The sequence below is a fragment of the Cibotium barometz genome, chromosome 18 (assembly GCF_041138505.1).
Source record: "Cibotium barometz isolate CiBa-2024 chromosome 18, ASM4113850v1, whole genome shotgun sequence".
Lineage (NCBI taxonomy): Eukaryota > Viridiplantae > Streptophyta > Polypodiopsida > Cyatheales > Cibotiaceae > Cibotium > Cibotium barometz.
In genome coordinates this window covers 55,672,228-55,684,872 of record NC_141063.1, presented here as the reverse complement: position 1 = coordinate 55,684,872, position 12,645 = coordinate 55,672,228, and the positions used below count along the sequence as shown (strand labels likewise).

Genomic DNA, 12,645 nt, shown 5'->3' with positions numbered 1-12,645 from the left:
CCCCCACGCTATTTGGGTTATACATTGATGAGGTGGCTGACTTCATTACACGGGGAGGTGGAGATGGAGTTGATTTAGCAGGTACCTCAGTACATATTATGCTCTATGCTGATGATATTGTATTAGTGTCTGAGGTCTCCAGGTGGTCTACAGCAGCATCTACATGCACTCCATGATTTCTGCACACAGAGGGGTCTTACTGTGAACCTTGGGAAAACCAAGGTTATGGTCTTTCATACATCGAGACAGGGCAGGAGTCAGCTGACATTCACTCTCGCAGGATGCCAGGTGGAGGTGGTGACATCATACGTGTACCTAGGGGTTACCTTCTCTGCAGCAGCCACACGCTTCACCATGGGTTCAGCAGCCAGAGCTAGATTGACACAGGGATATGCAGCATTGGCTATGCTAGAGAGACAGTGTCACCAGGCGCATTTTCAGGAGCCCCGGACGAAGGGGTGGCTATTTGACACATTAGTCACACACGCATTGATGTATGGAGCAGCCGTATGGGCGCCAGGCCTTGCTACCTATTGGTGGACACAGATAGAGAGACCACAGGCCCTCATGATGGCACGCATGATACGCAGCAAACCGTCAGTACCTCATGACATTATCCGAGCAGAGTTTGCTGCGCCTCCTATGATGGTAGAGGCCATATTTCAGACTATATGCCTGCTAGACAGATTCAGAGAGATGCCACAGGACAGATTGTCATACAGAGCTTTTGAGGCATCTAGACAGCTGGCTGAGGCAGGAGACAGAGGATCATGGTATGCACAGGTCACACATTGGTTCTCACAGCATGGCCTAGACATGGATCATCTACCACCATTTCCCATTCCCGTATGACAGGAATGCACCACATATCCGTCTCTCTCATAGTGAGAGGAACAAAGTATTGAGACAGGATCTATGGCAGCTCTATACACGAGAGACATGGATATCGCCTACACAGCCTCTTCCACCGAAGATGCTATACTACAAAGATCACTTCATGAGTATCACTGATGATGGATTTATAGAGAGGCCTAGATACATGGAGGGCTTTTTACCACACGGCTCCCGAGTGGCTATTGGTCAGCTCAGAGTTTCATCACACCGATTGGAGATTGAGACTGGCAGAGCAGCACGGATCCCCCGAGAGGAGAGGGTATGCAGATTGTGCAGAGAGGAGGTGGAGAGTGAGGAGCATTATGTATGCAGATGCAGAGCATATACAGCCATCAGAGAGAGATATCCCATTTTATTCAGAGAGCCACATTCCCTACGCCAGATCTTTGAGGCAGCAGACCAGCGCATACTGGGGAGATACATTCTAGACATACAGCGCCACAGAGAGACATTATTACAGGCTCAGACAGCTCCAGAGGGGGGGCGACAGACACAGATTACTACATTTTTTCAGAGATCCATCCCCCTCCCAGTCCCTACACGGCAGGGAATTACTCTCCAGAGAGCAGAGACACTGAGAGCCCGTAGGAGACAGAGGACACCTGGCTTTCGGACACCACGCCTATACCAGAGAGAGATGACAGAGATCAGAGCTCAGTTTCACAGAGAGGGTGCGGAGCGACTGGCTCGCTTCAGAGCACACCCAGGCATGTTCTTCAGGGAGCTGTGGACACCCCCTTCACTGATGTATACCATTTTATACCCCCAGTATGGTACAGGATGGAGCTAGCTAGGTTGCATATCATGATTGTATACTCCATGCATATAGCTTTGCATTCTCCTAGTAGTAGAGCTCCATCCCCTGCACACCCAGATTCAGCTTTTTTTTGTTCAGTACTTTTTCATTTTGTTGGGATGACAGAGGATACCCCATACAGGTACTCCGATTTGTCTCATAGGCCGAGTTCGGTCTTTTGGAAGACGTTAATAAAATCTTTCTTTCTTTCTCCCTAGATCAGATGATTTGATTGACCGGTGAGCAGGAGCGAAATATTTCACGAAGATAGATTTACGTACTGGCTATCACCAGATACGTATTCATGAAAGGCATGTTGAAAGAACCGCCTTTCGGACTAGGTATGGCCATTACGAGGTTCTCGTATTACCTTTTGGGTTAACCAATGCTCCAGCCACTTTCCAGCAAATGATGAACGACCTTTTTCGTAAACATTTGGGAAAATTTGTGGTGGTGTTCGTGGATGATATTTTGATTTATAGTCGTACTCTTGAGGATCATGTCAGACACCTCACGATTGTCTTATCTATTTTGAGACAGAATTGACTATATGCTAAATTGAGTAAATGTGAGTTCTTTATGACCGACATCATTTACTTGAGACACAAGATCACTCGAGATGGATTGAGCATTGACTATGACCGAGTTCAGAAGGTTTTGGACTGGCCTATACCACGAACAGTGAAACAACTTCGTTCTTTTCGCGGTTTTGTTGTTTTTCGAGGAAGGAAAGCTCGTTGGGCAGAGTTAATGCAAGATTTTGATTTTGAGATCCGTTATCGGAAAGGGTCCATGAATAGTATTGCAGATGCGCTTAGTCGGATTAGAGAGGTGAATACTTTGTCGTTCACCGAGATTTCTACTGACTTATTTCAGTCATTGAGAGGGCTTTGCAGGACTGATAGTTATTTTGGTCCATTTTGGCAGAAGATCCAGGACGAGAGCTCATTGATTGACCAAGACTCGATGACTGAGCAGTCTACTATTCAGGGTGCAGGAGGTCAGTGGATGATTCGGAATGGTTTACTATTCCGTAATGACACCCTGGGGTACACATGACATTATCTTTAGTGAAACACACTTTTTATTGGCCGAAGATGAAAGGGTATGTAGAAGATTATGTTCTCAAGTGTCAGATTTGTCAGGCAAATAAAGCTGAACGCTTTAGACAGGCTGGGTTGTTGCATCCTTTGCAAATCCCAGGTAATAAATGGGAAAGTATTTCCATGGATTTTATTACCGGATTGCCAAGAACACATCAAGGCCACGATTCTATTTGGGTTGTGGTAGATCGCTTGACAAAAATGGCTAGATTTTTACCGACCCGGAAGACTATTACAGCTACGCAATTAGCTCGGCAGTTTATCGAGCAATTGTTTAGACTGTACGGGTTACTGCAGGACATAGTCAGTGATAGGGACTCTAAGTTTACTAGTGAATTTTGGAAACTTGTTTTTGAGAAGTTGGAAACAACTTTGAATTTGAGTTCCTTTGATCATCCTCAATCTGATGGCCAGACTGAAAGAGTGAATTAGATTTTGGAGGATATGCTTCGAGCATATGTATCCAAAAGACAGAGTTCATGGGAGGATTATCTTCCTATGTTAGAATTTGCATATAACAGTACTAAGCATACGAGTACAGGGTTTAGTCCTTTCATGCTTATGTATGGTTTTCAACCTAGATTACCTGTTACAATAGGATTCTCAGGACTTCAGCATGATGCAGCACGTAATTTTTTTGCAAGATATGCAGGAAATGTTACAAGTAGCAAGGGAATCTATTAGAAGTGCTCAAGACCGAGACAGGTTTTATTCTAATAGACATCATTCACCCAGGGAGTTCTCTGAAGGAACGATGGTGTATTTGCGAGTTCCGAAAGATTCCGAGACTTTACGGACAGGTCGATCTCCGAAATTATCCCCTAGATACTGTGGACCATTTCGTGTTACACGACGGATTGGTTCAGTTGCATATGAATTAGATTTGCCTTCTCATGTGAAAGTTCATCCTGTATTTCATGTCAGTAGACTTAAGGAAGTACTGGGTGGAGCAGATCAGTTAGTTACTCCTCAAGAAATTATAGATGTCCAGGACATGACATTTGTTCCGCACGAACTTGAAAAGATTCTTGGCTTTCGTGAACGAAGATTGCGTCATACGCTTATCACGGAATACAAGATCAAGTGGAAGAATCGTGTTGAGGAGGATGCTACATGGGAGACATTGACTTCTCTTCAGAGAGATTACCCTGGCTTTTTAGTGAGCTCAGGAGTGAGCTCTTAGAGGAAGGGGAGTATGTCATGTGCACAGTGGGTATCTACCGTGTGCTATATGCATGGAAGACTAGTTTCGAGGCTTGGGAAAGCTTGGAACTAGGCAGGCTGATTGACGAGCTGAGTTAGGGAAATACTAACGGGCGGGCACCCAAGTATGGACGGGCGGGCGGCCAAGTGTGGACGCCCGATGACCGGCCAAGAGCCTATAAAAGGGTGGCCAAGGTTAGTTATTGTATTATAGAGAGTCTCGCGAGTTTGTGAGAGCTCTATGGTCTTGGAGCCTGGATCTAGTGCAGACGTGCACCTGCTTTATGCAGCCGAGGCCGGTAGCAATCTCGAGGTCCGCAAGGGCAGCTTCGCGGCGGTATGGGACGTCGCGAGGAGGAGATCAGTCGGTACGTCATCCTAGTTAGCTCAGCTCGTGGCTCGGTGGGGACAGCCAAGACTGTGGGCTTGCCCACGGCTGTCAAGGTTGGGAGGTGAGTCAGGCCTGCACTCCCTTGCTTGTTTGTTTGTTCGTTTGTTTGCAGGATTCGAGTTTCGAACCAAGATCGATCACGAGGGGATTGGTGGGAATTTGACACATGTGGATCCACTTTGTTTGAGCCCTAGAGTATGCATACTCTAGACTCCACCTGTTAAGAGTGCAGGTATCTGTAAGAGGGGGGAAGTGGGACTGCCACTGAAACATGGAGAAACACAAGAAGTAGCACCCCCAGGCTGGAGAACAACATCTTCCCTACCTGATCCCTATGGCCCGAGCCGCCCAATTCCATCCGAACCAAAGGCTAGAGGTGCGTAAGCACATCAGTGATTTGCAAGTCGTGCTATAGATGATGTGAAAGCTCTATGGCCTGCCCTTGTATAGCGGAGGACACTGACTTCGTGCTCCAGTCCGTCCTCAGCTCCGGATCTGGCAAAGCCGGAGGGCGGTGGGAGTGCTCTAGAGAGGCCCGCTGTAGACTTGGGCGGGTCAACAATCCTTTCGAGAATCTGGAAACCTGGAGGGGGGTCTTGACGAAGTGATGGTCTCCATATGCGCAGAAGAGGGGAGGGGACTCGCAGGAACTGAGGAGGGCCCATCATCATTGGGGGCTGCTGAGATAAATGCTCGAAACAGTTCTCTGACACAACCATATCCTCTTGGATCCTGCTAGCCTAGCGCCATAGTCACGAGGGAACGGGAACAGATATGGGAACGAGGGGCCAATCCGGAACGGGAACGGGACCCCTTTCAATCCGGAACGGGATCCGGAACGACACGTTATCATATTTCAATACACATGAGTAGACAAATATACAATTAAAAGCAGGCAAAAAGAGACAAATATACAATTGAAAGTAGACAAAAAGAGACAAGAATTTGATAGCAAACTCAATGACCTTGTTCATATTTAGAAAGCGTGGTTCGAAGGCTCTCCGAAGAAGGGGGAGTGTAGGTTGGTCCAAATTCAGCAATGAGACGAACCATTTCCCGAAAATAAGGGGACCTTGCCACATTGAAAGCGATGTGGTCATGGTAGAAGAACCTTGCAATAGCTGCATCCACAGCTTCTCGTTTGCGTGGATCCCAAGAACCCGCAAGAGTTCTTTGCGTGCCTTTGGGGGGTGGCGGTTGATGCATGGAAGAAGAGCCTACGGATGTGGAGAAGTTGCTTGAAGGAGTTGTAAAGAATGATGGGTTCGCAGCCATAGCTCTTGGAGGAGGAGCACGAAAAATCACTTCATTATGCCTAGCTTCTAGCTCTCTCTTTTTCTCAGCTGAGATTGACAAGCATGGTTGGATTTCTTGTCCCGGCTCATGGATTAGGTGACCTCGAACTCGGTTGACTCCCCCATGTTTGGTGCTGCCACAATAGCGACATTTCCACTTCCTAGCTCCTCCGCCTTGATTGGCCTCAAGAATATCCACCTCATCCCACCATGACCATGCTTCGTTCTTCTTGGCTCTCTTGGTTCCCTTAGGAGGCATTATATGAGAGAGAAATGAAATGAAATGAAATGTTATATTAACGTCTTCAAAAGGCCATAATGACCTATGAGACCAAAAGTTACATCATGGTGGATCTGATACAATGTCTGGATAAAAAAACCCAGAAAATGAAAAAATAAAGATGATACTACTGGCACCTAAAAAATGAAACTGGAACTGGAAGGTACACTATGGAGGTACCTCCATCTCATAATATGTGCCGCATCGGACACTGGCGGATCTCCTCAATATCCTGTGTGGTCAGCACCCTGACTGGGTGTCTCGCATGCCTCGCAAGAATAATCCGAATCTGCCGCTGCAACATCCGTAGAGAGATTGTACTTGGCTATGAGAGAGAGAGAGAGAGAGAGAGAGAGAGAGAGAGAGAGAGAGAGAGAGAGAGAGAGAGAGATTGTACTTGGCTATGAGAGAGAGAGATTGTACTTGGCTATGCACACTGTACTTGCAGTTGCACTCTGCAGGATTTTATAAGTTCTCAAGACTCAGAGAGGTACGTTTTTTTTTAAACGTTGATATTGACGTTTTTTTTTCGAACGTTGCAGGGGAGCATTGAGGTCGTCTTTCAACGTTTTTTTTTAACGTTGCATAATCTATACGTTTTTTGTTTTTTGTTTTTTTTTAAGGGGTCGGCGGCGGCGCACAAAGCAGGTAACCGTTTTTTTTTTTAAAATACAACGGGTGCCCAACGTTTTGGGCACCCTTTAAAAAAGGCCCAAATTTTGGGCCTTCAAAAAAAAACAAAAGGATACGCTATTGCGCTGCCGGCTGCCAAAAAGTGGAAAAAAAAAACGTTGACGTTGCCGTTTCGCGAATCAGGGAAAAATAAATTAAAAAAACGTTGCTCCACGTTCCACTGTTCCCAAGCTGGCTTCCTCCACGTTCCCCCGTTCCACACCAGTGGAACGGCGTTCCCATGTGACTATGCCTAGCGCGCCTATTGGCACCGCTCTGCTCTCAAAGTTAGTCGGTGGTTCCACCTTGGGCCGGCAGTTTGCCACTCTCCTGCATCGGTCTTGCCCGAGGCCCCGAGTGTTTGGTACATTGGGGCCTATGAAACATTGGCTTGGGAGGCCAAAGTACTCAACTCTCTACAAAATCGGGTCCCCCCGCAGACTAGAAGCAAAATGGTGTGAGGCACTGAGTCCTGGGAGGCAATGCAGATACGAAGGGATGGAATCCCAGGCGTCCGTGCAAGAAGTGAAGCGGTGGTTGGGGGGGATTCCATCACTCTCCCAATAGCAGCACCTATCACCAGGAGGAGAGGAAGGTATTCCCTCCTTAGGCCTAGAAAGCAGACTGTCACAGGAAAGCTTGAGACGCCAGTCAAAGGGTCGGACGCTGGGTCGAGGCGGTGCTGCCACCTTGCAAAGAAGGCCTGGGCCGTACGCAGTGTGACGGGCTCAGCTGCATGGCTCTGTCGAAGCTGCAGGCAAATCGAACTCGACCTGATAGTAGCCATGCGCCAAGGGATGAATGTCAGTGATCATTCTAGGGGTGCCGAGAAGGCTTGCCTGTAACAAATCCCTGAACTGTCCTTGCACTGGGCGGCTACCCACAATCTTGCATACCAAGGTGGAGGCTTCCAAAGAAGCGACGGTTGTGGTGACGAGGAGCTGGAGATCCTCTTCTGAAAAGGAGAGGCAAGGGATGGCAGACTCAATCGGGGATGACGGAGTGGCTCCCATCGAGTCCTCCTGGGGGTTCAAAACCAGAAGTTGCTGAAACTTGCCTAAGAGACAAAAACAGCCTGGAGTAGCTCCTGTGCTGCAAAGATGAGGGAGAAGGGGAAAGACTGATGGAGAAGAAATAATCCTGGCTGTTTACTGGCCCAAAAGGTGCCTAATCATTGTGCATGGGACATTTACAATTGAACAACCATTTTACACTTGCATGGCTGTTAAAAAAATTCTACCACAATGTTGGCTGTCTGTAGCCCCTATGAAGCCTGCACACCCTCCCTTATAAGGACCTCATGCAGCCAAAACACCTTCTAATGCAGTATATGGATGTGACATTGTTGCACAGGCCACATTGAGCTAGCTGGGCATGTGCATTGTGCAGGTAAAGAATGGGTGGTATAGTCAGTGGAAGTCTTCCATGTGCTTGAATGTCTCTGACATTAAGTCTTGGGTGTCAGTGACATCACGTCATGGTGCCTTTGATTAATTTCACGTACTTTTTAGTAGTTTGCTTAATCTATGAAGCTTTTTTCTTCTTTTGGGTCCTAGGGAAATGACCGTCTGAAGTTGGTGTTTGACCTGAGTTGGCCAGGGATATATCCTGGTTTGTGCATGTACATTGTGTCTTAGATGATGTGTTATTGTTTTCCACAGAACAAGGCAACCAGGTCAGAATTACAAAGTTGACATTAGGCGCCAACATTTTGGCTGCAGCGGGAGCTGGGGCTGCCACGAACATCACCACCAATTCTCTCTGGGTAGTCAAAACGAGATTGCAGGTGAGGCACTTGGTTGTTTAATCATATCTTTCGACACGTCTTTCATGCTAACATAAAGATCATGGTCCTTTGCAAAATGTTCGTGCCCTCTTCGGAAAGAGCACGCATTTGCGCGTGCGTGCGTGTATGTTGGGGGGGGGGGCGGGTGTGTTGTGAGGAAGTGGGACTCATTTGTGCTTGCATGCCCTTAATAACCTTGGTGTATCTGGCCCTTGAAAGGTAACATGTTGTCAAGCTACTGGCCAAAATCTCTCATTGACAGTTTTTGGAGAATGTCAGTCCTGTCAGGATACATGTCGCATGGTAGTAGCGTATAGTGCTGCTCCAAAAGGAGTGCTCACTATGGGCAGTGTTGTTGCTTGCTTGATGCGATGCAAGTGTGACATCTGCCACCAAACCTATTAAGAACAAGGCAAGACTCGGATGGGAGGCTGCAATGCTGTTAAGACGGGTCTACCACTTGTCAAGATCTACATAAGGCAGGTTAGTGCATGTGTCAGAAATGTCCTACTAGTAGCCCTCCTTGTGCCATAAACAGTACAAGGGTTATCTCCTGCTCTAGTGGCCGCCCAAGAACCCTCTAGGTCATCTATTTGTCTGCTAAATAATGGGAGGATAGAAGGTGGCTTCTAGCCAGTTGGTCTTCAAGTTAACACGCTTTTGTGGGTCACATCACAGGGATCTACCAAGTTCTTCCTTTGTAGATGCATCAATCACCACTTGTAATACCCTCTTTGAGATGCAGTATTTATGTCTATGATGTGTTTTCTTTCAATTCTTGCAGACGCAACAACTTAGGCCAGGCCGTGTGCCCTACACAAGTACTGTTGGTGCTCTCCAGAGAATATACTCCGAGGAGGGCATTCGGGGTCTCTATAGGTGTGTTTAAGATGCTGTTTTCTTGTAACTCCATATTTTCTTTTCCATTATAAGCAGAATTTAGAGCAGCTAATTTGATGATGTGGCAATCTACTCTGGAGTCTGGACAGCGGGATCATACCAGCATTGGCAGGAATAAGCCACGTGGCAGTCCAGTTCCCAGTGTACGAGTCCTTGAAAGAACACTTTGCAGAAAAAAGTAAGTTCTCATGACAATATGAATACCAAGTTTTGATTGAAAGTCATGTGCCAGTCTAGTTCATCAACCTGGAAGAGTGGTGGCTTTATAATTGTTTTAATTATTGTATCTGTTAGTTTTCTTGTATTAACGGGAACCCTTGATGATGGTGTTTCTGTAAGGTAGGACCTAGAGGGATAGGCAGTGGGTGGCAGCTGGGAGGCCAATTGGATGGAGAGAAGCCTTAGGGGCTTTACACACATACTTCCCACCCATTAAAAAGGGAGATCTCACCTGCATGTCATCCCTCATGGGTGGAAGATCTCCCGTCTTATCCCATGTCTGTCCCTCATGGACAGGGGGTCTTTCCCATCAACTGATGGGGAGGGGAGATTTTTGTAAACGCCCCAAGGCTAGGCCTCTATGCTAGCTCAAGGCTTGGCATGTCAAAAATGGTGAAGCAAAATGGATGTTGAATAGATTAATCTAGGAACATTTAGCAGATCCTAGGGTCAAATTAATGTTAGCATTAAACAAAGGATTTAGACCTTATGCATTCATGTGGATGTCCACCCATTATTTTAAGGGGACACCTAACACGCTTGGACCCCCTAACTTTATGAAGGTCACCCTACAGTCAGGTAAGGAACTTGCTACCAACTTTATCAACCCTGGACTGAAGTGCCCCCCTCTGTCCTATGTAGCTGTTATGTCTGAGGAGGAAGGGATAGGAAGGAGGGCTGCACTCTTCGTGTTTCCTAACTTCCAGTTTCTTCCCTCTTACTCCCTTCACCTATTTTAGATATTTTGGATTGATAATGAGGATGTCTCCCCCTTTTAATCTCTCATTGGTCTGGACTGAGGCTATCTTGTACCCTCATGAGCTCATTTTGTGCTCACATGATTACGATTATGTAGGTCGCTAGTCTTTTCCTTTTTAGTTTTCTTCCGTGACACAGTATTCTTATGGATTCATTGTGCCTACTTTTGGCCTCATGGTCCCTTTGGGTCTTTTGAGGATTGTAATACATTTTTTCTTTCTTTCTTTTTGCATGCTTCTTTAAATGCCTTTTCTTCCTCTTGTTCCTTTCTTCCCATTTCCCATTGATGCCATTTTTCTCTCACCCATGATATTGGGCCTGCTTGCCCACACACAGCAAGTATAGAGGCTGCTATAGTAGGTACAAAGGCTGATACAACAGGTATAGAGGCTGGTACAACCAGTAGAGAGGTTGGTACAGCAGGTATATAGGCCAATACAACAATAGGGAGCTTGATGCAACATTTCTTCGCAATAGAATTGCTGCAGCACAGCCTCTAGGCAGCTAGGAGCACAAATGATGTGCAAGAGAAGTGGTGGAGAGGGCTGATTTCTGATCCCAACATGAGTGTGTAGAGAGCCCATCCATTTGTGTGTGGGAGAGAGAGAGAGCTTGCCAAATAAATAAGAAGAGCTGCCAAACTTACCCAAATGTGTCTACACCTCATAATTCCACTTGTCAGCTAATGCATACACACTTGCCCCAAATGTGGGTCTACACCTCATAATGCCACTTGTCCACAGATGTCTGTACACCTCATAATGCCACTTGTCCACAGATGTGTCTTTACTTGCTCAAACCACTTTGTATAAACAGTGTGAATCCTATTACTCACGAGGTTCCCAACTTATAAAATGTCCACCCTATTAAAATGAACGTGAAAACATTCAGGTTGTCTTGATGTGAGGTAGAGCTAGAGCATGCGCCCCCCACCCGCGCGCGCGCACCCCCCCCCGGGCTAGCGAATCTGTGTTGCCTCTACCATGCCCCCTTTCGTGCTGCCCCCACCTCCCTCCTCTTCTCTTTTGCCCGCCTTCACCCTCTTCCTCCCTCCCCTTCTCCTGCACGCTGCGGCCTGCCCCTCCTGTGCGTTTTTTCTTCTTTCTGCCTCCTGCCTGCCATTCTTCATGAGGCCCCCAGCCTGCCTTCCTGCTACGCCCTAGTTTGCCTGTTTTCGGCCTGCTGCCCTTGCCCCTGTGCACCCTTGCCTCTGTTTTGTCCTGCTGCCTCCTTCGAGTCCCTCTTCCAGCCCTACTTTTTTCTTCCTTTACTTGCCTCTGTGTCGCCTCCTTTTCCCTCTTGTGGGCTTCCCTTTGCCTTGCCTTGCTCCTCACGCCCCCGCCTCGCTTCCCCCCATTCAGCGCTTCTTCATAGCATGTTTTTGCATTCAGGCTGTTTTCTTTCAGCAAGTGTCGGCTTCCTTTGGTCTTGACTCCTTCAGGAGGACTTCATGGCAGCTGCTCCGTCATCCCCGACTGAGGCTACCACCCCTTTTCTCTTCTCCGAAGCGGCTTCCAGCTCCTAGTATCAACAATAACCTCTCTCGAAGCCTCAACATTGGTTTGCAAGATTGTGGGTAGCCAGCCAATGTGCAGCCAGCTTCATGACTTTCTCTAGGCCAACCGAGCAAGATCATAGATATCCATGCCCTCGGCCACGGCTACTACCAGGTGGAGTTTTGACACACCAACAGCTTCAGACCGTGTGCTTCAGCTGAGCCCCGTTGTGTTACGCACGGCCCATGCGATTTTCGCACATTGTGGCAACATGTTTTTGATCCTGCCTCCGACCCTCTAGTTGGAGTATCTGGATTCCCTGTCACTGTCTGTTTTCCAAGCCTCAGAAAGAGTATCTTCTACTTCTCCCTGCCATTGAGAGAATGATAGGATAAGTGTTGGAATCCCCAGCAACAGCCTCCTCGATGCTGGCACGGGTGGCTGGGATTTCGTTGCTCTGCATCAACATTTCTTTTCCAGAGGTAGTACCGCACGCCATCTCTCTTCGATGCCTCTGAGGGGACCGCATGCTTCAACGGGTGCTGTACTCGGGTCATCTTGGCTAGTGCTTCATTTGTCGTCACATGGGTCACCTCGCCAGAGCTTGTCCTTGTTGCTAGTCTAGGCGAGCTCCGCACGCTGGTCCAGCCGACTGCTTCACCCTTGTAGAGTGGCAAGAGCGGACATAGCGCCTAAGCACCACCTCCTCCCTCTGGTGAGACAGAGCCCCTGCATCCTACCCCTGAGGACGAGGATGGGGGTAGGTGGTAGACGACAAAGCAGAGACAGCGTCAACTCCCAACCAGAGCAACACTCCACCGCCAAGCGAGACAATTTGAAGAGACCTAGGT

At 47.6% G+C, this 12,645-nt stretch overlaps 1 protein-coding gene across 6 annotated transcripts in view; it reads left to right on the top strand.

Annotated features, from left to right (window-relative positions):
- LOC147629499 (nicotinamide adenine dinucleotide transporter 1, chloroplastic-like) overlaps positions 1–12,645 on the top strand; it is a 136,008-nt gene that overhangs the window by 49,080 nt on the left and 74,283 nt on the right. For 4 of the 6 annotated variants that reach the window (XM_086812759.1, XM_086812762.1, XM_086812758.1 and 1 more), the window contains 3 exons: positions 8,296–8,420; positions 9,205–9,299; positions 9,401–9,498. In XM_086812759.1, the coding sequence (XP_086668885.1) occupies positions 8,296–8,420; positions 9,205–9,299; positions 9,401–9,498 (318 nt within the window). The remainder of the gene's footprint in view (positions 1–8,295; positions 8,421–9,204; positions 9,300–9,400; positions 9,499–12,645) is intronic. The other 2 variants (XM_086812763.1, XM_086812760.1) reach the window with 1 other exon arrangement.